At 42.1% G+C, this 25,559-nt stretch overlaps 2 protein-coding genes across 3 annotated transcripts; one reads left to right on the forward strand and one right to left on the reverse strand.

Moving 5' to 3' along the window:
- Positions 1-85: 85 nt before the first annotated feature.
- Positions 86-1,581, forward strand: fkbp14 (FKBP prolyl isomerase 14). Of its 2 annotated transcripts, none has more exons than XM_026183482.2 (4): positions 86-261; positions 732-883; positions 978-1,105; positions 1,192-1,581. In XM_026183482.2, exons 1-4 carry the CDS (start codon positions 101-103, stop codon positions 1,348-1,350), a joined length of 600 nt encoding a protein of 199 aa, XP_026039267.2. In that variant the 5' UTR covers positions 86-100; the 3' UTR covers positions 1,351-1,581. The 2 variants fall into 2 exon arrangements, with proteins under 2 accessions (XP_026039267.2, XP_026039265.1); XM_026183480.2 differs by having other exon boundaries at positions 113-480.
- Positions 1,582-3,828: 2,247 nt separating this feature from the next.
- On the reverse strand, positions 3,829-25,117 carry chn2 (chimerin 2). Its single transcript, XM_026183474.2, has 13 exons — positions 24,601-25,117; positions 17,701-17,739; positions 16,122-16,177; positions 14,446-14,477; positions 14,127-14,240; positions 13,705-13,975; positions 9,042-9,125; positions 7,856-7,940; positions 6,448-6,621; positions 6,181-6,258; positions 5,833-5,970; positions 5,633-5,738; positions 3,829-5,169 (listed from the first exon to the last, which is right to left on the reverse strand). Exons 1-13 carry the CDS (start codon positions 24,647-24,649, stop codon positions 4,998-5,000), a joined length of 1,398 nt encoding a protein of 465 aa, XP_026039259.1. The 5' UTR covers positions 24,650-25,117; the 3' UTR covers positions 3,829-4,997.
- Positions 25,118-25,559: the final 442 nt, after the last annotated feature.

A 25,559-nucleotide genomic window follows, 5' to 3' on the forward strand; every position in this document is an offset into this window, starting at 1 on the left:
TCGTCATATGGGTTTAAGTAGCCTAGGTGTGGATTGTAGTGATTGGCACATGGAAGCATCAATGAAAGAAGAGATTCTAAAGAAAGGGCGGGGCTTAGGAATGACGCTATCCAATTGCAGATGGAGGAGGGCAGACAGCTCAACAGTGGGTGCATTCGTCGCAGAAGTTGGGTGCCACGTATGGCATTCTTTACATGTCTTTATTTTAAATTCTGTAGAAAGAGAGAGTGAAATTGAAGTTATCTCATCCACTTCTCATGAGTAAGTGCTGTTATCTATAAGTATGATCTTGTTTTCTCTCTGCTCGTTATTGGCATCACTGTTTGTGTTGGTCACTGGGGGAAAACTGCCCGAGCCCGAAGTGAAAATTGAGGTGATACACAAACCCTTCATGTGTCACCGCAAGTCAAAAAACGGAGACATGCTTCTTGTTCATTACGAGGGATTTCTGGAGAGTAATGGCACCATGTTTCATTCCAGGTAATAAATGTAACAGTGATGCATGTATTGCATATACTTTAGTCTCAACTGCTTATTAAAACTGTACGCCGCTGAACATGTGCAGCATCTCATATTTCTGCGTTTGTGCAGCTGTACAGTCAAACTCAACACTTATATCCTCACATAGTTGGCTGGCACTCACTTAACCCTCATTCCACTTACATTTGGCATATCAGTCCTCTGTATGGCATCCGGATATTGACTGCATGTCTCTTTTTGACTCCTGATAGCCGCAAACATGGGGATAAAAACCCTGTGTGGCTTACCCTGGGGATCCGAGAGGTGCTCAAGGGTTGGGATAAGGGTCTGCAGAACATGTGCACAGGGGAGCGCAGGAAGCTGACTGTACCTCCATCGCTGGCATATGGCAAGGAAGGAAAAGGTAACACAAACTATGTGCAACACATACAGAAAAAACAAAACAAAACGTTCCACTGTAACATCTCTGTCACTTGGACATTTTTATTGGTTTACAGGGAAAATTCCTCCAGGCAGCACCCTCATTTTTGACATTGAACTCATGGAGATTCGAAATGGGCCCAGGTCACACGAATCTTTCCGGGATATGGATCTAAATGATGACTGGAAGCTCTCCAGACTGGAGGTATCTGGCTAGCTAGCTTGCGATCTGTCTGCCTGGCTATCTGGCTATCTATTTTGTCATTACTATTTTCTCTCCACACCTTTCAGGTAAAAGAGTACTTGAAGAAGGAATTTGAGAAACATGGCTACTCACCCAACGACACACATCATGAAGTTATGGTGGATGACATCTTCAAAAACGAGGATGAAGATAAAGATGGGTTTATATCTGCCAGGGAGTTCACCTACCAGCACGATGAACTGTAAAATACTTTTTTTTTTTATCAGTTTTTTAAAATAATATTTTCACACTATTTGAACTCCACTCTCATATTTTTGTGACTGAACTTGAAAATATCAGCTCGATGTCGTGTTATTTTATATTAAAAGGACTTTTTAATTTATATTTCTATTGTACATACACTGAAAATGCCACCACAAATGCATTTAGGTCACTGTTCTGGATTCATTAAACTATTATTTTGAAAATAAAAAAAATCTTTGTTAATTTATCTTTACTACGTTTATAATTAATGCCCCGAAAAAGTATATTGTGACATAGCTGGAAGTAGCCATCAGGAAAATGGCACATTCTAGTCATAAAAGCATGATAATGGTAGGCTGTGGTGTTTAAACAAGGCTTTATTGTATTATTAAGAAAACAACCTGATCTGTTGATGCAAGGTATAGCCTATAATGTATGAATGCCACAAAACAATCAACACTCATCAGACCAGGCAACGTTTTTCTAATCTTCTATCGTCCAATTTTTGTGAACCTATGCAAATTATAGCCTCAACTTCTCGTTTTCAGCTAACAGGAGTGGCACCTGGTGCGGTTTTCTGCCTCTGTAGACCATCTGCAATGAGGTTCAACTTGTTTTGCATTCAGTATTGGATTCATTTTGTATCTTGCACATACCTGGGTTGTAATAAGGGGTTATTTGAATTGTTTCGGGATTTCTATGAGCTCAAAGCAGTCTGTCCATTCTCACTCTGACTTCTGTTCTGTCATCAACAAGACATTTTCATCCAGGAAACTGCCACTCACTGGATGTTTTTATTTATTTGTTTGTTCAATAATCCTCTGTGAACCCTAGAGATGGCTGTGCAGGAAAATCTCAGTAAATCAGCAGTTTCTGAAATACTCAGGCCAGGCCATCTAGCGCCAAACCACGCTGTGTAAGAAGTAACTTAAATCACTTTTCTTCCTCCTTCTGATGCTCAGTTTGAACTTCAGCAGGTCGTGTTGAACATGTTGAAATTCTACCATGTGACTGGCCAATTAGATGTTTGTGTTAATGAGTAGGTGAACTGGTGTAGAGGCCCGTGAGTATATGTCTGTATTTTCTTCTGTGTGTTTGTTCAGCAGTCAATAGAGGGCACTCTTGTCCTTCTTTTGTTTTCTTGAATGCTTGCAACTCTTTAATCTCTCCAAATAACAAAGCCAGCGTTCTCCCTGAGTTTCTATGTTGGCTGCCTAATTACCCAAATGAGAATGCAGCAGTACAGTCCCATATAGCACTGCTTACTGTCGAGAGAAAATCATCAGACAGTTGCAATGCAGTTTGAGCCACTTATAATGATGGATATAAATATTCCATGTGGTGAGGCTAAAATAATTTTATCTCTTCATATTTTTCCAGTTCATTTATATTTACTAAGCTTTCAATAACTATCATGTTATATTAGTGGCATCCACAGTACTGATTTTCTTTCAGCGCTGAGGCCTAAAATGTGTTTTAGTGTTTCTTCAATCCTAAGTATACAACAGCACTTATCAGTGTATATTTAATCATATATACACAAAATCCGGCTGTCATTAAGAAGCAGACAGTAAGTGCGGCCACTGTTACTAAACTAGTTAACTTGACAGTGTGGCCTGGATAGGATGGTGGGTATGGAGTATCACAGTATGGAACACGGCATTTGCAGGATATTTAAGCCATACAGGATGTTGAACAGAAGTTTAGTTTAGGGATGATTCAGCAGGCTGGTAATATTAAGTTGCAATCTGTTATGCAGCAGAACAATGCTTCACAGATGAAAGAAGTCACTAATTATTGTCAGTGCTGTCATTTTGGCTTAGCATGGATCAAATCGGCATATATCTTGTCAGTAAATCTAAGCTTCAACGGCTCCAGAAGTTATCTGATGATACTGTGCAGAAAGCTTTCCAGGATGCATGAATAAAGCGCAAGTAATTTACGCCACAATTTTTTAGATGTTTATAACTAATCGCTTAATAATCTTACAAATAATGATCTAGATAAACTGTGATGGATTAACGATATATTTTTATAGCAATCATTTCCTGCTAAAATGTAGTTCCAGTTAAATAAAATGCTGCCATGAACCAGTGATATGCTCTGAAGCCAGAGAGAGAATTTAAGCAACCAAACAGGAAGTGAACACTGTGGTGCAACTATGTCCTTTCTCACAAAGAGAACGACTGTTTTTTCCCCCTCACTGCAGAAAAATTCCACCCTGCTGAACACACCTACAGGTAAAAGTGGATCAGTGGGAGGGTTATGTAGCAAGAATGAGGTTAAATGTTAAGACACTGTAGCGTTACTGGTTAACCGAGATTTTTTTTAAAAAGCTCTTCCAATCACTGCGCTTCAGGATATAAGCAATCATCACTAGCAACAGGGCTGGGCCTTCACTCTGCCTGAACCACTTCTACTGCAACTTACTGAAGTGCAGACTATCCCTATAAAACACTAAACTGCAGCAGCTCACCCCATTTCAAACTCAAGCTTTAAAACCTTTAATAAATCATCATCATTTCATAAATTACATTATCAACTGTCACAAAAATACAATTTGATAAAATGGATTTGTAGAAAGGATTCAATCGAACCAAGTGTGAAAGAAACACGCCCGGTACAGCTTTAGTATGACAGTTAAGCAAACTGCAACTCAAGCTGCACAGAGCAATGTTACTGGCAATAAAAAAAGAAGAAGAAAAAAAACAGATCATTATTGAAAATATTCCAAATTACAGCATGAAATACTGAAACACTGCAACATGAGCAACCGGCATGTATACAGAGGAGCTCTGCTCATCTGTTGCAGTCTTCAATAGGACATGAATAAATGACCAGTGTTTAATCCACATGTGTATTCCTCACATAACACTGAATACACTGAAAGTCGAAATGGTGCACCCACGCACGTTTGCTTTTTCTGACAGTACTTTTCTTTCGAGGACCGTTTTTGCATCGACACAAACAAGTCCACAAACAACCGGCCCCGACAGAATATATTATTTGTGACAAAGAACAATGCAGAAACACAAAAATAAACATCTGTACAAAATAAATCTATACACACGTTGCAAAAAAGTGCTTTATGAGCGCCCAATTGTCTCATTTCTTATTATTTCTCTTTGTTTGTACACAGAGTCAAAATATCGATCATTGGATGATCTGATTTTATGTACAATGACAGGATCTGCATTGTTTTATCCCATTTTTAAACCAGCATTCTCGCAAACAGTACAACATATGCACACGTCATGTTAGAAACATTAACTTGGCTGATCTGTGAGGCTTAGTTTACACAGCTTTCACTGACTGACAATGTGCCCAGAGCAGATTTCACACAGCACTGTCATTATGACTGAGTCTACACCAGGTAGTGACAGTCTTCAAATTAAACAGAGGAGGGAACTGCACTGTAGGTAGTTAGAAACACAGGATCCTTTCCTAATATCTAAATGATGGTCTTGGCTGAGCGTAGAGACCCAAAACTTACAGTAACAAGACGATGTCAACACTAAAACCGACAAAGTGAAACTGTCATGCGACAATGAATTCAGACTCTTCACTAGAATTAAGGTGGCTTGAATTTCCTCTGATAGAATAAATAGTTGTCCTTCTCTTCTTTTGTAATGGGCGGACGCCTCGCTCCTTAGAATAATACATCTTCATGCTCTATTATAAGCTGCACCACTAGCTTCTGCTGCCTCATGTCATTCAGGGTTGTCAAGGCGTTCTGCTCCGGCGGCTGCATAAGAGTTGGACCGAAGACAATCCCCAGGTTTTCAGCATTCATTAAGTTGTACTTTTCAAACATTGTCACCCTGTAAAATAAGAAAAAAAAAATCAAGTTTGCACAGGGAACAGATTTATGAAGCATCCAGACGAGTGTTGTTTTGACATGTTTTTATTTTGAGCCATGTGTTCATTCAGTGTCTCCAGCCAGGGCACATGAACCTTGTGGGAGGAGGGGTTCCTGCAGTAGCTAGGAAGCTAGTGGACAGATTAGCTTGACGAAAAAAAAAAAAGTCTGAATCTTAGGCAGACACTGTAGTTTTCAACAAATTTTCATAAACTTATGTAAATAGTGCATTTACTGGAGACTATTTTCAGTTGCAGGTTAATACACAGTTTGTTCTGTGGAGCATCTTTACAGGTATGTAGGATTGACTCAAAACAACCTACAGTGTCCATATTCATGGTTACGAAGAAACCCAGTGTCATCCAATCACAGCTTGTCTTTTTGTCAGTTTTGCAACAGCATAACTGATTAGTGGGCGAAGTTACCTCTTGAGGTGAGCCATCAGGTAGCGTAAGGTCTCATAGTGGGCCGGAGGGAGCTGCAGCAAACCTTCGTGAATGGCCTCCAGTCGGGATTCAGCATTTGGAAGTTCTGCATCACATTAGTAAAATGATTAGTATCAGAGCCCTGCAGAGAAGTACTAACACAGTAATGGTGCGGAATAGCAAAAGCAAAGCACTCATACTTGCAGCTTGAATAAATTTGGAGTACAAGTCAAATGTAATGACTGGAATGGGGAGGTCTCTAAAGTAAAGCTTCAAAGCACCAGCAATTATGTTAATGTCTGCATAGGCACTGGCACTGATGTCAGCCTTCTCGCCATCTGTTGACACAAAACAGAAAATATATGACTAAGATGCCGTTTTGTATTTGTTCAAAATACAAAATCATTGCTGTAGGTTTCCTTTGCCATTTCCAAAATAAAATACAGCACTGTATCACGCTCCTCTGCAGCTGAAACACTTTACTCAAAGGTTCGAACCTCTGAACTAAAACCCAGAGCATAGAGCAAAGGAATTCACTGTCAACAAACCTCGATCAAAAGCAAGCCTCACATCCTCAATGTGCTCAGAGAAGCCAGACACCCTGTAGAGACCTTCGGATTTCATACCTGCAAGAGAAAATTGGAAGGTTTGTGTCTGTTTCTTTGTCACAAAAACATAAAAATGAATCAAAGAAAATGCAGGCGTCTTTTGTACAAAAAGGGATCAATGGCATTTCTAAACATTACAAACGAGTAAAGGAATAGAAATAACTGTGTATTCTACTTTCCTTTACCAGTAATAAGTGATGGATCTACCTCTGAGTTCTATTTCTCGAATACACATGTCCACCACCATGGGCCGCGTTGCGTTGTGAGCTTTGACAAGTGTCGTGAGGTCACAGCTAAACACTTTCTTTATCCTGCGCAGGTCCGGCTGGCAGTCGCTGGGAACAAGCTTGGAGCACTGTTTGTGTACATTCAGCCCACAGTCTAGCAGAGCAAAAGTGAGATAAAAAGAGAGAGAGAGAGAGAGAGACGATAACACAACCATCATCCCAGGCTTAAGAAAGCAGTTTGAAAAGGTTTCCCAGAGTCAGTGATAAACTGCACTGTCAGACAGTGCAGCTGCTGTTAAGCTGTCTCGGTGTACTGCGCCAACGGTGGATATCAGCGGACAAGGCAGCACTGGCGGGGGGCTCTTGTTGTAGTTTCGGTCACGTGGATTGTGCTGGACAGCTGGCAAAAGCAGTGTGTGTAAAAAGTAATGCCTGCTTGTGTGGCAGCACAGCTTGAAATAAAGGTTTTTGAAGGAGTGGTACTCGTAGACCAGGCGGCGTGGGGGTGTGGGGGAGGTTGGGGGATGTTACTCTGAAATCGTTCATCACAAACTTGTTTGTAACCGCCCGAGCAGCGTTAACGCCGGTCGGCTGATTGGGGTCCTCGTTCTCAGTCAGTGTTGGAGGAGATAAGCAGAGAACTGAGGGACAGAGAGAGGGACAAAGAAGTCTCTCCTGCTTCCCATAGCACATGAGGTGTCTGATGATACCGCCGTTTGCCTCTGGCTTATCAGCATGGCAAATGTCTAAACAACAAACTCTCTGTTTAGGGAGAGAGCAACAGAGTCCACAAGAGCGCACATCAGCCCCAGGATTGCGTCTGTGCAAGAAAACAACCCCGTGGAGGCCCTGAAAACCTGCAGTTATGCTGCTATATTTGGACAACAGCGACACCGCGTTTGGCCTGTGTTTGACCCGAGTTTTATATGTCATAGGTTATCTGTAGCATTTACTGTTGACATAACCTACATTTGGATATAAATTCTATCAGCATGAATTAGTTTGGACAGTGGCAGTTATTAAGCAGCTACGGAGTGCTGTGGAATAACATTTATTAGAATTATTTGGTGGGAGTGGTACAAAATATTAGTGAGTGGAGTGCTCAGAAGGAGTGATAACAGTTAAAGCTGTGATTCTATAAAGATGTCTGTTCCTCACTGTGTTTAAATGTCTTTTGATGAGTCAGCAACAGGACGATGTCATCTTGTTTGCCACAGATGTAACAGGGAAAATACATAACACCACCACCACCACCACCACGCTAAATAACTGAAACATCCGTGAGAAGACGCAGATCTTATAATGCCTCGTGTAATCCGACTTACGGGACAGGATATTTTCAAACAGTCTACCACATGCAACATTTTATGTTGAAGTGCGTAGAGTACCTGAGCAGCGGACTCCCTGTGCAATGAGGCCCCACATGAAGTTAGCACAGTATTCGCACCAGTGCGGCCCTCGAAAGGTATGTACCTGGGAAGAGACACACACACACACACACACACACACACACACACACACACACACACACACACACACACACACACACACGCAAGTCAATGACCAGTTCACACAGGAGACCTCTCCACCTTTGATGCGCTGGATTACACTGTGATGCCAAGCCATACTGGATGGAACTCTGCACCAAATGAGCGCATTTGTAGTATACACGAGGCAGATTAAAGGATTTACTACAGCGCGTCTGGCATCTGTCCTGAGCAATTGGATACATGCGGGGGAGCACAGAGGCAAGCCTGAAAGTCAAAATAACAGATGTACGCCTATGGTAAGAACAAGGATAAGGTGGGAAATGGAGTTACACTGATGTGCACTTGAACACACCTTCATTGTTACTTTGAATAGGTAGGAGTGGATTAATGAGTGCAGAGGGCACATGGCAGGTGGTGAGTGGATAGTTTTTGTTCGGTTTTCAAAGACAAAGCAAACAAAAAGCTGGGGATCACTGTAGCTCACCTCTTAACTGAAACCCAAGACACCACTGCAAGAATTTTAAGGTGCCCAGAGGCAAGTATGTCCAAGTTCTCATTTGTGTATTAAGAGAGCCATAACTCTTGCACTTGCATGCAACTCTAACACTTTTTTTTTTTTTAGAAAATCAGAAGCTTAAAACAAAAACAGATCTAAGAGCTTTTAAATCAATGCTAATCAATGTGTTCTGTTGTTAATGGGTTGTGGTATCCATTAGTTCCCCTCAATGCATATGGGTGTCAGCTGCATGTGTTCTCATCAAAACAGCAACACACACACACACACACACACACACACACACACACACACACACACACACACACACACACACACACACACACACACACACACACACACACACACACACACACACACACACACACACACACACACTGTGGTCTGTGATCCAAACACATCTGCGGATCTGGAGATGCATCTCGCTAAAGAGTTGCTTAACCAAAGGAAAAACAAAAGTGAGCTACTACAAAATAAATGAATAGTCATTTAGGAGAAATGTTAACAATGTTGTCAGCAGCTGACACTTTGACTCATTTCATTCCTTGTGTCTAAGAAGAAATTGCTCACCTTGAAGTTGTGGATCTTTTCATAGGAGCACTGCTTCTCTGGCATATCTTTCAAGGCACTCCGTCGCACCAGAGGTGAAGAGATCTGAGGACAAGAGGCCAACAGTTTAATAGGCTTCCACAGGAGAGTCCCCTTGCTCCCCAGCTTGACTCCCAGAGCCAAAGCCAGCAGCTCCTGGCGCTTCCTCTCCTGTCTCTTAGCCTTGTGGGTAATCAGCTCGGCTGCTAAACCTATGTTTTCTTCAGCTTCCATGCTTGACTGATCGGGCTCCCAGAGACTCTCCAATTCCTCTGAGGGAAGGTGTGAAGGGGATCCGTGAGTGCTGTGCAGCAAACGCTGTCGGCAACTGTCCAAAGCAGAGGCAGCAGCTACACTCCACTCCCCTGTGACCCAGGAGGGCGACTGATGACAGCCAGCGCAGCCTCGACTCTGCATCTGATCTGAATCCAGTGGCAGCAGTAAGCAAGAGCAGCAGTGGGAAGAGGACTGGTAGTGGGCGGCCTGAGGGCAGGAGTGTGCCTTGCACAATGGTCCTCTTTCACACACCCAGAAAGAGGGAGAGAAAGAGAGAGGGAGGAAAAGGGAGAGAGCGAGAGATAGAGCAGGGTCCTAGATGGGCAGGGGCTAGAAGGTTGAGAGTGAGGGCAGCCGGGTGCTGTCAGGACCACTTCACACAGCTCAACAGCTCTCTAAAGCAGGATCAATAGTGCAGACGCCCTCTTTATAGCACTGAGCACACTCCCATTAGCACAGTGCCTTCCGGACACACTCCACTTCACTTAACTGCAGATAATACTTCACTGCCAGCAGCTCTCACTCAGCACTGGATCCTTTAAACAGGTCACTCGCCTGCTCAGAGACAGACCCAAGATTGTCAGCCTTGTCAGAGCTGAGGCTGTGTTGTCATAACTCAAACAGATCTTGACCTCTAGCTGTGTCTGTCAGCTGGTGGAATTCCCCACACAGCAATCCAAACTAGATCTTCCAGACACCCGGACTGCACTGCCCTGACTATACTGCCCTGACTACTCCAGTCTGTGACAATCACTTGTGTCAGAAGACCAGCAGAGCTAGACCATTAACTGGTATTCACAGGGATTACTGTAATAATCCTTACACAGGGAATAATCCAGGAGTGCCCAAATCCAAGCAAAATCCCATAGGAAGCTCATTTGCAGGTCTGCAGCAGCGTCTTTTTTGCCGGCGGGGGGTTGTTGCCATGTTCATGCTGAATTTGTCCCCATTAGCTGTGCTCGTTATTAGCCAGTAAACAGCACCACGAGACTTGCTTCCAATTGTCACAATTTCTAAAACGAGGTATTGCACACAAACGACACATCACATGACATTCCGAATAAACATCAGCAAGACTTCATGTCCAGCAGCTTCCAGGTTACAAAACAGATCAGTCCATCTATTGGATGACATCATTAAAAAAGTGATTTATTAAGCTACTGCAAAGGTTGGAAAGCCCGTAGGCACTGGATTTGTGAGATAAAGAGCTGGTGCAAAAGCAGAGTGGCGAGGCAGAGAGCAAAAGACCCAAAGGGTAACTGCAAAACTGAGATAAAATGAAGGGGTAGGAAGCTAGGCTGACAGACAGAGAAGCACAAGGGAGGGGGAAGGCAGTGGACATGTTGTGTACCAGCTTGTTCCTTTATGTCTCTGATATCTGTTGGGTAAACTAGGCCTTAGCTGTAAGAGGGACAAGACAGGTGAAGAAATTTGTCACTGTGACAAGCATTCTTTCAAACCTACGCATACCATACGGTACAATTTAACTCTGCAGCTAAGTCTGTATAGACAGATGAGGAATAGACCACTCCGTGATATTTTAGCCGCGCAGAGGGGAGGAGAGGAGAGGCAGGGGAAGGGAGGGGGAGACAAGGGTTGTGCTCTTTGTCTGCAGGCAGATGGCTTCTTGTCTCTTAAAGAAGAGCTTGGAAGAAAGGACACAAAAGGTGGTCCCACAACAAGCTCTGCATTCTTTTCAGCAGTTTGGCTCTTTTATTCCCCTCAGGACTTTTGTGAGAATGCAGCTGAGTGAACTCAGTTATGATTAGAGTTGTAGGAAAACAGCACAGTGGACACTGGCACAGTGAGACAAAGGGGACTAAAACAAAACTGCTCTAACAAATGGAAAAATAGGCATACTGTGAAGGACACAGTATTGAAAGATACTGAAAATGGAGGAAACTGTCACTTTTGTCTGGGCTAGGACCACCGAACATGCATCTATCACACTCTGGAAAAGTACCACATAAAAATACTGTTTAAGTAGCGTTTTGACATTTTGCAACTAAAGAGACATAAATAGTTGTTTTTGCATTTTTTTTTATAGCAGAGCAAACAGGTAATTATCCTAAAACACAAACAAATAAACAAAAAAAAAAAAAAAAAAAAAAAAAAAACATGGCGAAACCTTTGAAAATCTTTCTTGGGCACGCACGCAGGGCAGCTTGTTGAGAGCGCCACTGAGATTAAACCAGTGTGGTGAGCATCAGGAGCAATGTGGCTTTAGAGAGGCTTTAGTCACTGAGTAAATTCCTGCACATGCAAAGAAACTCAGGAGAGTGATGGCTCACTCAAGTGCCCCCTTTCACCTTGTGAGAGGGTTTTAATTACACAAGCATTCACAGTTACGGTATTACATAGGTGTCAACCCGACACCGAGTAAACACGCGTGAATTTTGAGTGTACAGTGAAGCTTCTGTGGCTGTTAAAGGCCTCGGGGTGGAGCTGTGTAATTGGTAAACACAAAGTTTAAAAGCGACCACAGATTCAAGCCATCGGGTCAGGTCTCTGCTTCTCAGACGCGGAATATTTGAGCCGACAGAAGACAGTCTCTCTGTGAGAAGAGACTGGCAGGTGGTTTTCAAACGGTGCCTGACAAAGTCTGCCATTATCACAGCTGTCACCGGCTGAGATACTTGGCAGGAGGAATGCATAGTCAGTTTTTCAAAGACACACAGATAGCTGAAAATCTGACATTTAGCTAGAGACATGCTCCAGTTTTACTTGCCAAATGGGATGCTTATTACAGAATGCAGTCCACAGTCATTCAAACCTAAAAATCAGGCTGTGGATCGAACACACGAGGGACACTTTTCAATGAAGCGCTGCCTTTCATGCAGATGCAGACGTGTCTGCACATCTTAGAGGAGTTCTCGGTGTAGCCGTATCTGTCAAAGTTTATTTAAAACAGCAATAAGTCAATGGACTACTCGCTGACCAGCAGCCAATGCTTGCATTAATGCTCTCGCGTTACAGAAATCGAACTCAAGACTGATGATGTTAACACAGCAATGATGGTCCTCCTGACAGGCTGCCATCTGCCTGTTGCTGAGTGATGAACTAGAAGCTGACATTTTCAAGACAAAATATCCCAGAATAAATCAAAGCTGAGAGACACATTAACGATACAGCTCACGCGCTCACAGCAAAACAGCAAGAAATATAAAAATAGTAAATAAATGTAAACATTAAAGCTCGGCTGTGACTCTGGCTGCCATCACCTCTTAAAAAAGGCACAAGAACTAAGTTCAGATTGCCACCTAGTGGAAGGACACTTTTAAAAAACATGAAGAAGGCAGACATTCCTCATCCTGATTAAGAAATCATTTACAGACCTTAATCTGACATCAGCTTGCGAGTGCCAACGAATACAATGTGAAACCTGTCTCACCCAAGATCAACGTGTCTGATATGGATGGCAGGCCGGGCAAAGTCCCAGTCCCCTTGGTCATCATTACCTTTCAGTGAAGGCAATGAAGCATGGCAGCAGTGAACACACCCAGAGGCAGCAAGGATAATGTACGTCTCACTCACAGGACAAAGTGTCCTCTCAGGAATGCTCTCGTTCTACAGGAAATGTACTGGAAATGTTAAGTAGTATGGAACTGGATCAAAACCCCAGTATTTACCCAGTGCTGGTGATAAATACCAGCTACTGTAATCTGCAACTCGTTAAATCTTTGCAATAATGCTGGCTTGTTGTGGATGTTTTGAAAGATTATGGGCAGCCAAATAATTTGGATGAAAAAAAATAAAAAGTGAAAACAAGTCTGTTTGTTATTTACTATACTTCTTTAGTATTTTATACCATTTGGATGCAGAATTGTGAACAATATAATGGAGAAGTTTTCTTTTTCACCGCTCCCTTCCTGTTGGAATATTACCCAAGCCAAGAGTCAATAATTAGCTTGCTTAGGTCAATCCACAGAAGCAAAATTCAAAGAAAATCTAATTACAGTTACCGCATGTACCACATCCACAAAATGCAAAAATCTGCAGCACAAAACAAAGAAATATTTGGCAGGACCACCCTCAGCACAAATTCCCCCAGTTAAACATTGTTTTTGAAGGTATTTTGTAGAGCTCAGTTCAGCTTTGGGGAACTTCTAAGAAGTTTCTGACTCTTCGTGTAATTCCAGATGTTTTGATTAAGGGATGCGGAGCTACACAGTTTGTTGTAGGATTTCTTATTCTTCTTGCCACTCAGATTCTTTCCGAGTCTGAATGCCCACAGTTTCTGAATGACTCAGAGACCCTGATAGTGTTTTAGGATCAGAATCTCACACATACACACTTCTATTTACTCTACATGGTATACACTTGTTACAAACTGGATGAGCGCAGTACAACATCCAGTCATAAAACCCACCTTTTCATCTCTCTGGAAGGTGACCCTGCGTGGTTCTGTGCGTCCACGGCTCAGTCTGTGCACCATTTTGTCCTTGAGCAGCGACGTGTAACCAAGATGCTCGTAGATGGGGTTAGTGGTCATTTTGGCGATGTACTCTGCTGCCTTGGTCTCGATGTAAAGAGTGATGAGGGCGTCCGTCACAAGGTCGTGGACCGACTCAAACCGCTTCTCCCCGACAAAGTGCTTCCCATCGTAAAACAATCGGTAGTTGAGGGTCTGGTGTCCAAACCTGGATGGAGAATGAGGATGTAGTCGGTAGATACGTTTTAGAGGTTGAGCGGGTGAGTAAAAGCGATCAAAGTGGAGACTCGGTGAGTGTTGGGATGCTGGTAGAGCCGACCTCTCAGGGATTCGGTGCTGCATATTGATGGATTTGTTACCTTAAGGCCAAGGTGCATGTCCCTGGCTGTCTTTGGCTCTCCCTGATGAGGTAAGCACCCTCTGTTCCCACCAGCAGCTCATCAGCATAATCTCGAGAGATCACGCCATGAAATCTATTTTTTTTTAAAAAACGTATATAAGTCCTGCAATGTGATTTCCTCCTCACTCATGAAGCTTTACATATTGAATGCTGATCAAAAGACAAACAAATAGATACATATCCACACCCACTTATAATCTACGACTGAAAACCATTCACTGTGCGTCGCGGGGGGAAAAACAACATAGAAATGATGAAAGAAATTCAGTTACACTCACTCTCTGCCATAGTATTTTGGTCTGCTCTCCATCTGTAAACCAGAAGAAGAAATATTGGCTGCAGCAATATAACATGAAAGCTCAATCAAATAGCTTTGCAAATTGTTCTTACAGCCTGTGTGAAAGATAAAAGGCCCAACACCACAGCACAGATTACCATCTGTACCCCCGTGTCTATTCACAGCTACCAAAGCCACAAATTCAGCTCACACACTGTGGAGATGAATTGGAGGCAAAGCACTAAAACAGCTGGTGATAGATGGCCAGCTGCAAAAATTTATATTAAGCCTGTTAGTGTCTATGTATTACAAGTCTACCAAGAGATATGGCTAAACCTATTTTTAATCTTGAATGTAAATATAACCACAGATATCGCTATAGTGATCGCCTGCAATAACACAAGAGGGGTTTTTTCATGTCATAGATTTGAGCTTTTATAGCACTGCCACGGTGAATCATGACTTCTTTTTTTCTTCCTCTTTCCTGGCCTTCTTTCTGTAATCTTTTATAGATAATAGCTATGACGACATTGGATTTGGTAATATGTCAAACATCATTTTGTAGTGAATTACTGGACAACTACTTATCTAGTAATAGCAGCCCACAGGCTTCTCTTAGCTCATCAAAGTGTGGCAAGACTCAAAATAGGATGAGACACGCATCATTTCTGGACGCTTATACAATAGAAAATTCACAGATCTTTCTGCGAGGGAAGTAAAAAGTAGAGCAACTTGCTCCATGAGCTTTCCTGACATAACTGAAGGGATCGAATCTGCAGTCTCCTTCGAAAGCGCCCCTGATCTTGAATTTCTCTTCTACACTTGTAACACATCTTGATGTTTCTTATAGGATAAAATGTGCAATTGTAGCTGCACTATAGGTGATGGCAGCACTTCAATCGGCCCTTTCATTCACGGGATTGAGAGAACAATCAAACCCTGTGCAAGCTAAAACGACATAGTAATTGATTTGGAAATATCATTAAATTTTGCCTTAAAAAGTCCCTGAAAAAAATGCTCCTAAACAAACTTTAAGGAAAGGAGCGTCACTTATTTAATTTTTATTTTGCAGTTTAAATGGTTACACTTTGGGTGCGGGAGGTTCAACAAGCAGCTCCCCGCAGGTTACCGAGTGGTCTGGCTCCCAGCTGCCAGACTCGATCACTTGTCAGCGAATGTGTTCCACGGGAAAAACCTGAGCGTGAAAACTGAGCAGTGGTGTACATGTAGCGTGGTAGACTGACTCATGAAGGGAAAGACACTCAGAAATAATAAATTCGAATTTGATGGTGTCGATAACTGTGTCAGTTAGCTCCAGCGCCTGACCATATGGTCGATTGTTATATCGGACATTTGGCAGCAATAAACAAACAATGAATACAATCACAGATGGGATTCATGCTTTGCTTGTATTCTGGCTTAGTTTCGCATCAGAACGTTTATTGTTGCTTCGCTGCTGCTGTGCGTTGGAAATTTTAAACCATACAAATGCAAGCCTACATGAATTATCTGAGCAATCAAGCAGTTTCAGAAATTTGGACTTTTTCTTAATTTAAATGCATTGAATTTGTTTATCATTTATCACTGAGGTAAGAATTGTTTTTCACATTTACAGTGACAAAAATATGATTATGATCCTTTCAGCATCTATGCAGTTGTTCACAAAGCTGCACATACCTCCTGAGGACATGTGATCCTCTTTGGTCTTGGGGCTTCCTGCTGTAGCTGGTACACTGTTAGAGAAACATGCATATTGATGAAGGCTCCATGTTTTCCACCAAATAGAAGCGTGGTTAATACACAGTTAAGAGGAAGGAAATAAAGTGTGCTGTGCAGCATTTACACAAAGGACAACAGCTATGAGTAAAGCCATATTTCCACTTAATAGGCTGCAGCCTGTGGAAGAAGCTTCTAACTGCTGCTCAGAGAGCAGAAGTAACAGGTACATAAGGAGCCATTAGCTTTTGTGTGCAGTGCTTAGCAGTGAGTGTTTTACAGGGCCATATATCTGAAATCCATTTGCGTGAATTAGGACCTGTTTACCTAATGTGCACTTATAACTCCATAGATTGCTTTCAACTTTGAAACACAAAGACACTTTTACACACGTGGTGCAAGTGCAAGCCTATTATTAGCGTTAGTAGTGAAACGGGGGGAAAAATGGAAATGAGAGATTTGTGGCAGGGATTTAATGAGCACAAACATCTCAGCCGCCTCCCAGAAATAGCACGTTCAATTAGCTGTTTAAAAAAAAGTGAGCAGCCAAAACAGAGAATCAGAATCAGTAGCTAACCATGATTTTTTATGAGTCTAGAAGTGCACTTTCCCTTTTACCAAAGCAAACTTCACAAAATCGCCAACAAACAAATGAAACAAACAAAAATGTTTCCTGTTTTAATGCTCTCAGTCCCATCGTTTGGCAGCCTTGTGTGTGGATGACGGCTCCACTCCAGTGTCCTCACTACTGGCAAGCAGTGCTAAAGAAAGTGCTGTGTGAGGCTGAGCTAAGTCTTCACCGCAGCAGATTCTCCAGGCAGGGGGAAGGCTCTCCTGACTGTGAAATTTCATGTTTTGTCAGGCTGACTTAAGCCAACCAGCAAGATCTGGACATCATCCATTCCCAAGACAGAGGGAATCCAAAAATACCTCAACATAGGACGAGAGGAGTCAGACGGGAGCAGCATTAATGTAAAATTACGCAGACTAGACATTTAATTACAGGGGAAGTTATTTTAAAAAGCTATAAATTGTAATTAGTTAAGCAAAATGTAGGACAGACATTTTCCCCAGCAGAGACGATTTCAGCTCAGCTTCAATCAGTGCGTTTACCTCTATTCTGACGAGCCAACCCGTTTCCTCCCACATGGTAAAAACACTGCATAATGAAGTGGGCGTTCTGAGGACCCCGTTTTAAATGAGGCTCTTTAGCAGGTAGAAAATCCTATTTTCCTAGCTGCTGGTAACCTATTTTACTCAGAGATCAGGAATTGGCTGCTTTGCATTTGCGCTTGTGTGAATGAATTCAGTGGGCGAGTGTGTTCTCAGTGTGTGCCTTTAAAGCGTGTGTGCGTGGCCTTTTGGAACCTGCAGTGCATCTAATTTTGTTATGCTAAACCAAACCTAATTCTTCAAAGGACAGAAAACATTTCTGTGTGAAATGTGGAGCAGGAAAAAAAAAAGAAAAGGTGAAGCACACCAAAGGCAAAGTTAGGTGAAAGCACTGCTAATCAGTGTATAAAGGGAATTAATTACTCACAATAAGACTTCCATATGGGTGGCTGATAATCCTCAGGGTCTGCAAAACACAAAAATACAAAAACAGGCTTTTGTCACAAACTCATGATTGTGTTAATAAACTCTCCTGTTTTCTCTCATTACAAAAACTCCACTTCTAGCTTTTTCCCAGTGGGATGAGTGTGCGCCCTTTACCACTGTTATGTCACTGTTGTTTATCTCTCCGCTATAATTATGCATATGGATTCATGCTGCGCAGCTGCCTCTTGAGACGCACCAGTGAATACAATTCTAATCAGCGTCTGCGCTTCAAGGACAGTCGGTACGGGCTGATGTCCGCTTGCTAAACATTGTGTCGGCACGCACCTGATCTATATTAACAACCACCAAGGTCCCCGACAGCACCCATCTGCCCTGCGGTGAGACTACAAACACGCCAATCAAAATTAGCAGAAGTAAATACAATTTGAATCTTGCTACACACAGCAAGACATCCCCGTGGGAAATGTGGTGGCTGAGATATGATTATGTGATTATGGAGCACGATGTTACATTAGCTCAGGAAACGTTTCAGAGAAGGTGGAGTAAGTTCTCTGCAGCAAGTCAGAGTTTACTCCTACTGAGAAAAGAAATGACTTGTAATACTCTGAGAAAACGTCACCGAATGAATTAAAATGTGGCCAAAGGCAAGTCATAAAAAAAAAAACCACGTTGACACCCGTAATCATAAGAATGGCTAATATACATCGTCAGGTTTTCTTTTACTGTACAGCAAAAACGGGAAATCACACTACAGCACTGTAGGCGTTACACTATAGTACTGTATATATTTTCAGTTTTCCTGATATAGTCCCCATAAACAGTTTGTTACATTAAAACTTAATACATTTGTGCAAAATCCATTTTTGGAGTGTTTGGTTTTGTTTTTTGCACAGCAACTTGTTACTTGTACACATCAGTTTCATGATGTAGAAACTGATATCCCTTTGTTGTTTTTGACTGTGTTTGCAGAGCAGTCTGGCAAGATCCCAAACAAATCAGCGCTCCTGGCGAGGACTTTTAGGTCGTGTCAAGCTTCAACCTTCAAACTCAAACGTTTGTTTGTTTGGTTTTTTTAATTGTGTTACAAGGTTGTAATTACAAAAACCTGAAGATTTTCACGATCTATTAAATTGCAGTCAGTTAAAACATGCTAATTTGACACCAGTTACAGCTAAAAATCTCATAAAAATTAGATTTTCTTCCCTTAGAAGAAACAATTAATTGCATGTTTGAAAATTACTGAATGCCTGGTATGCTCAGCATGCACACTGTGACACTGACTCAGTCATACAATATCAGTCCTGGTGGCCTATAGCTATCACATAGGCAGATTAGACTTCATGCCAAATGCAGAAAATAGCCAGCAATGTCACTCCCAGTGCCAGAGAGAGAGAGATTTACCCAACTGCGCCCAGATGATACATGTAAAGCATTCCTTTGTACTCATCAGCAAATCCGCACCACACCCCTCTGGCGAGGAAGGAAAGTAATAAAACACACCTCATATGGGGATGGGAATCAGATAATGAAAACCAGTGAGCACTTGCTGGATATGGCCACCGAGGTCCAGGCAGCTAAACTGAAAATCATTAGTCATATGAAGTGCATCTGTGTTAAAACTGTTCCACTAACATCTCTATGTTCCTCTTTGATTTTTTTTGTGTCTGACAGCACTTGAAGAGCAGACAGTCAGGGCGCTTCCTTCCTGCTGGCTTCTCTGCGAGCGGTGGCAGCATGAGTTTGACTGGAGGCTGGTTGCAGTATTTTCAAATAAAATAAAAAGCTCATCATTGCGGCACAGTCACTGTGCAAAGAGCTCTGTTTATTACAGGGCACAAACAAGACAGGTGCACACAATTAACAGCTGAATATGTAAATGACAAAAAGAAAAGGCAAACAAGCCCGACCCCGATAAATTTTGTTGCTGAAGCCCTTCAGAGTGTCTGCCTTCCAACACTACCAAATAACCTTCGGGCTCCATTTGCCGATGCGTGGCTAAGCTGCCTTGGAAAATGTATTGTTCAACACTGACGCTTTGTCACTGTGTACTGCACTGGCAACAGCCTGAAAGATTTATTCCACTGCAGCTTATTTAAAGAATGTGATTTCATCTGGTGGGCTGCCAAATATTCTCTTTTCAATCTAATTCTTAATAATGACGAATGGCATTTCGGCCTGGAATTGAGCAGCAGCTTTGGCTACAAAAGAGGGAGCGCGTAAGTGCTGGTTCAGATGCAAACACTGGCAGACACTTGCCCAAATATACACATATGTGCAAATACCTACCCACCCACCCACCCCCACACACACACACACACACACACACACACACACACAAGCTCGCACATGCACATAAACACCCAAAGAACATCAAAAAGAATTTCCAAGTGGCTCAGAGTTTGTGTGGCGTCTCTCTGACGATGATCAGGGAGAATTTTAAAATTCTGAAGCAGCCAGAGGGCTCTTCCCCCCCGAAGAAACAGCTATTAATTGCGTTGCCCTCCATTACTCACCAAGTCAGAAGCATTCAATAAAATAATTACCAGCGGGTGTTTGCTTCGATGACAAAGAGAATTTGCGATGAATAAAGATCAAGCTAAGAGTTTTATCCCCCGAGATACCATCCGCTCTACTGTCTGTGCAAAATGCAAAAGAAATATTCCGCTTCAGCGCCTAAAACAATGACTTGTGTTGATGTACACTGAATGCGTGGCTGACAACAGCAACTTTGGAGTATTTTAAGACAGGATTTCTGTGCACAATCCTCACTGCTGTTGTCAACAGTGAAGGTGACACAGAAACTACAATTACAAGGAGAAATGAGACCAATACCTGACCATCTGATGGGATGTTTCCCAACATGCAATGCAATGCTGCATATCTGGGGGCGTATCTGCAGAGGTAATATGGAGCCAGTAATTTCACTGGAAACTGGGACCCACTGTCACTGTATCGTACGTGCAGATGTCTTTAAATCTGATTTGTGCAGTCCTTTTTACAGCTTATAGTCAGCTCCCAAAATTTGTGGGACACCACTACGGTGGATTTTAAATCAAGCAATTGATATGTGACTGAAGTGCAGACTTTCAGTTTTAATTCAAGGATTTCTTTCCTTCATTAACTGTTTAAGAATTACAGTCATTTTTTTAATCCACAGTCCCCCATTTTTCAGAGGCTCAACTGAAACTGGACAAATTAAAACGATTTTGAATATAAGGATTATTTTAATCACTTGAATGAAAATCCTTTGCAGTCATTGACTGCCTAAAGTCTGGAACCAATAGACATCACCAAATGCTATCGTTCCTCCCTTGAGATGCTCCACCAGGCCTTTACTGCATCATCTTCAGTTGTTGCTTGTTTGTGGGTCTTTCTACTTTCAGATTTGTCTTCAGCGATTGAAATGCATGCTCTATCGGGTTGAGATCAGGTGATCGACTAGGTCATTGAAGAATATCCCATTTCTCTACCATAAGAAACTCTACTGCTTTTACACTATGCTTTGGGTCATTATTCATTTGCACTGTGAAGATCTGTCAGTTTTGCAGTATTTGTCTGAATCTGAGCAGAGAGTACAGCCCTGTATGCTTCATAATTAATCCTGCTGCTTCTGTTAGCAGTCATATCATCAATAAACACTAGTGACCCACTTCCACTGGCAGCCATACATGCCCATAACCATAACACTCCCTTTGCCATGTTTGACAGATGATGTGGTATAGTTTGGATCATGAGCCGTTTCTTTCCTTCATATCTTTTTATTACCATCATTGTGCTAAAAATTCAGCTTTGTTCTGTTTATCTAAAGATTTTTTTGTATTGTTTGGGCTCTGTTAGGTGTTTTCTGGCCTCTGAAAATCAGGCACTGTGTATAAAAACGTCCGTAATTCCAAAATAGTTATTCACCGGACTTCAATCACATGCTGATTGTACAGACTAGAAAAATTGTGGGGATTTTTAAGCAAATTATGGACCAACAGTACACGACTGCTTTTAGTTTATTTTTTTAAACCTTTCAAGGTCTTGTTCTGGCAGGAGGAGTCCTTAATTTCAAGTCCTTTGAATATCTTCTACAGTTTCAAATACCATCTGATTTTTCCTCATTTTAACCATCTAAAGATGAAGAGAACAGAAATTCTTATTTCTGTTCTTCGTGAAGACTGTAAAGATGCTTATGTATGATCAGAAAAGGCCGTTTCATAAACATAACAAAAGGTGACTGTGAAAAATAATTTTACTGTTGACCACTTGTGGGGAAAAAAAAAAAAAAAAACACTTTGAAGTTTTAGTTACAGGTTTGAGATTTATCCACACGCATAAGGAGGATTAAGAAACGACACATTCTGGAGAAGATCTCCAAGTGTGCGTACCTCACAAAAATACTTGCACACACAAGCATGTCAGTGGGATACATCAGAGCTGCAGCAGGGAGACCATCTGTGTGTTACAGTGATCCAAAACAAGTATCTCAACACAGTCTTAGCTGACCAAATAACATGTGACAGGTAGGAGAGTGTCTCTCTCTCTGTGGAGTGTGTTTGTGTGCTGCTGGCATAGACACCCTTAGGGAAAGCTGGCTGTTAAAAAGAAGTGTAGGCGAGTTTAAACAAGGAAAAATATCATTTGGTAACCTGATTTTGACATTTCTTTGAGTCTGCTGTGGAGAATGTGAATGCAAACATGCAAGTAAAACATGACACAAATCTAGTCCTGAAAGATTAACAAATAAATGAGGAAAAATAAAGAAGTAACAGAAATATGTTGAGATATGTTGTAAGAAATGTGTAGGATCGCACTTAACAGTCAGCCTGTCTGTAATGCATGGCGACATGTCTGCCTCCCTGACCAACTTTATCATTTAAGGCTGGATCTAAAGACATACTTTCATGCTGTAGCCCTCACAAAACATTTTCAAAGCTTCATTTCCTGAAGCCGTCTGCCAAATGGTGTGCTGCTGGTACAGTTACATGCTTCCATGCCTAACCACGCCAAGAATGTGTAGGAATCTCCCCGATTTAGACAGAAAGCCAGAGGATATGTTTCCAGGGAAAGGATGAGATTGCAACATTTATGTTGCAATCTTATGGCAATCATTTTGGTTGTCTATTGCTATAATCAACTTCAAAGAATAGAGGCTATAGCTATTATCTTCCAGCTGTATATTAAACATTCAGTTCAAAAATGTCTACAACATGCTTTTTGGTGATTTGCATACAATCTAATACCCCATTGTATTGGGTTTTGTAGATATTTTGCAGAAAGTAAAGAAACAAATCAACCCAGTTACCTCTTTTTGTTACTTGAAAATAAAAGAAAATTGCCATCAGTTACAATTCGATTGTGCAGATTTACAAATATGATGGATTTAGCCAAATATACCAAAGCACTTTGTTTGCAGCAAGAACAGAAGACCTAATATGGAGCTGGAATTTCACAGAGATTCATGTTTCAGTCATATGCCTCATAGACAAGATTATTCAAATGTTGCATCTGGCTGCCAAAGAGCTCTGCACGAAAATAATAATACCCTTGCGACAACCACTCCATCCCTGGCAACAGTGCAGCTTGTAACCTCTGATAATTATATTGAGAGCCCAACAGTAATGACAACCCTCCAATGCCACAGAAAGAAGAGACTTTCCTCTTAAAGCAGCAGCGGTCAAACAATAAATCCACTTCTTTCTGAAACGCACACATGAGATAATGCTTTGTGAAGCCTGTGGTCACCCTGGGCTATATCAGCTTGACTGTCTGTCCCTCCCACTGGGCAGTACCTTGGGAAATGTGACGCTGGTGTGTGGTCAGGATGCAGAGACAGTGAGAAAGTAAAACAAACACTTTATGGAATGTCCTCGTCCTGCCATAAATTAAATGAAAATCCACCAAAGCAATGCTGAATTTGACTTTTTGCTGCAGCTTTTTTTCCCCCTCTTTTTTGCACATTTTCTTGATGTGATTTTATAGTCCAAACATAAACCACGCGTGCGGAGGCTCAGCGTTACAAACAGCCTCATCCCTCTGTCACACACGCTCGCCCCTGGTTGTTTGGTGGGGCTTCCACATCAAGCAGTGCTGCGATAGTGGAGGTTGTACTTTATACTCTGGCAAATACGAGCTACTCCTTATCAACACACAAGGGACTATGCGCAGAGAAAGCATTCTGCTGCTCCCACTGCATTTTCAGGGTTTATTTGAACAGCTGCTGACAAACATTCTGCTTTTCCTTCTGTGAAAAGCAAAGCACACAAAAATGACAAATAATATGCGCTAATCACTGAGCTATACCATTGTTTATGCAAAGGGGATTTGGCTGGAGTTTTCTGCAAACTGAAGCAGTCTGAGATGTATTATAATCACTCAACTGGGCATATTAGATTAAAAAAAATATCAGAAAACACCTCAGCCTGGTTGATGTTGCATTTTTGGAAAATGGTAGACAAAGGAGGCCAAAGATAATCACAGAAGACAGCCAAGTGGAAAGTCAATAGTGGAATTGTGGAAATGATTGGCAACGTTAAGGACAACATCCAAAACCAAGCGTCACACTGACTGCATCTCACGACCTTATAATCCTTGTGCACATGAAGGGCTTTCCTTTTACCCCAGTACCTCCACAGCTGCATCCACTTAGAGGGTTTTTTTTTCTATATTATCACAGCTGCCACCTCGAGAAAGTTTAATGAAAGGAATCTGTGAGACAGATTAATAGAGATTAAGATAATGCGTGGGTTGTATACAAGCCAACGGGAGAGAAAAGTTTGATTCAAGCCAAACGAAAGCATTAGAAACTTCTCAAGAGGAAATGCAATCCTATTATTATTTCTATTATTTAGTGCAAAGCTTCTGTGTCTGTTCGTTTGGGGAGAATTTGAACTCTTACCAGAGGATAAAGATGAACCTGAGAGGCTTGAGTTGCTGGATGCTGCCATCCCAATCACTTTCACGACTCGGTTAGTCCTGTTTGGCCAAGGTGGGCTCACAGCAGCTCGTCCCTGGCGGTGCCTCCATTTCCCTCACGCCCCAGTGTGCTTCACCTTTGACGCCTGACTGGTGATCATTTCATGTCTTGTTTGATCCCGACCCCACCAACACCACCCCTGTCCGTCCGTTTGAATCTGCTGATCCTTTCCTTCGCCTCGCTGCGCGCCTCGGCGAGGAGTTCACGCTGCCGCATACACCGTGGGTGCCGTGGATTCAAAAATAAATGAGAAAGATGAAAAAGACTACAGGAACGTGCTCCGTGGGTCGGTTTCGTCAAAACGTTTCCTCCCCACAATGGACCGAACCTGTAGGTACAAAGTGTCGTGCCATGCAGAGCCCAGCCACGGCGTCCATGTGCCACTTTAAGGATCGCAATAAACACACCACACCGCAGCCTAGACGCGCCTTCTTAAAGTGAAAGTTTTGTGGAGCAAGGTTTTCCAGATGTAAGCAGTCCTGACAGGCAAAAACAAGCCCAAAACAGCAGAGCTCAGCTCCGCTTGCGGAATGTCAAACAGACGGAACTTTCTTCCTCAAACCACACTCGTTTGATTCATGAAAAGGCACAAATGGGCAAATTGTATTATTCCAGAGCTGGCAGTTCTTATTTTCATTTTTGATGAAACAGCTGTGGCGAGCCCGGTGTCTGTGCGCCATCTGGTGGTGCAAAAATATATATCGCTCGAAGAAATGAACGTTTTTATCAGTTAAAAAAAGAGCGATGGAGAAAACGATCAACTGGCTTACATTTTGTATTATTTTGACAGCTTCTGCACATCCACCAGTTACATGCTCACGACTTCACCCTGACCTCTGCCCAACAGCAGGGTGTGTGCAGTGTGGCTGCACCTGCAGACA

This window comes from Astatotilapia calliptera, chromosome 11 (assembly GCF_964374335.1).
Source record: "Astatotilapia calliptera chromosome 11, fAstCal68.1, whole genome shotgun sequence".
NCBI classification, from domain to species: Eukaryota; Metazoa; Chordata; class Actinopteri; order Cichliformes; family Cichlidae; genus Astatotilapia; species Astatotilapia calliptera.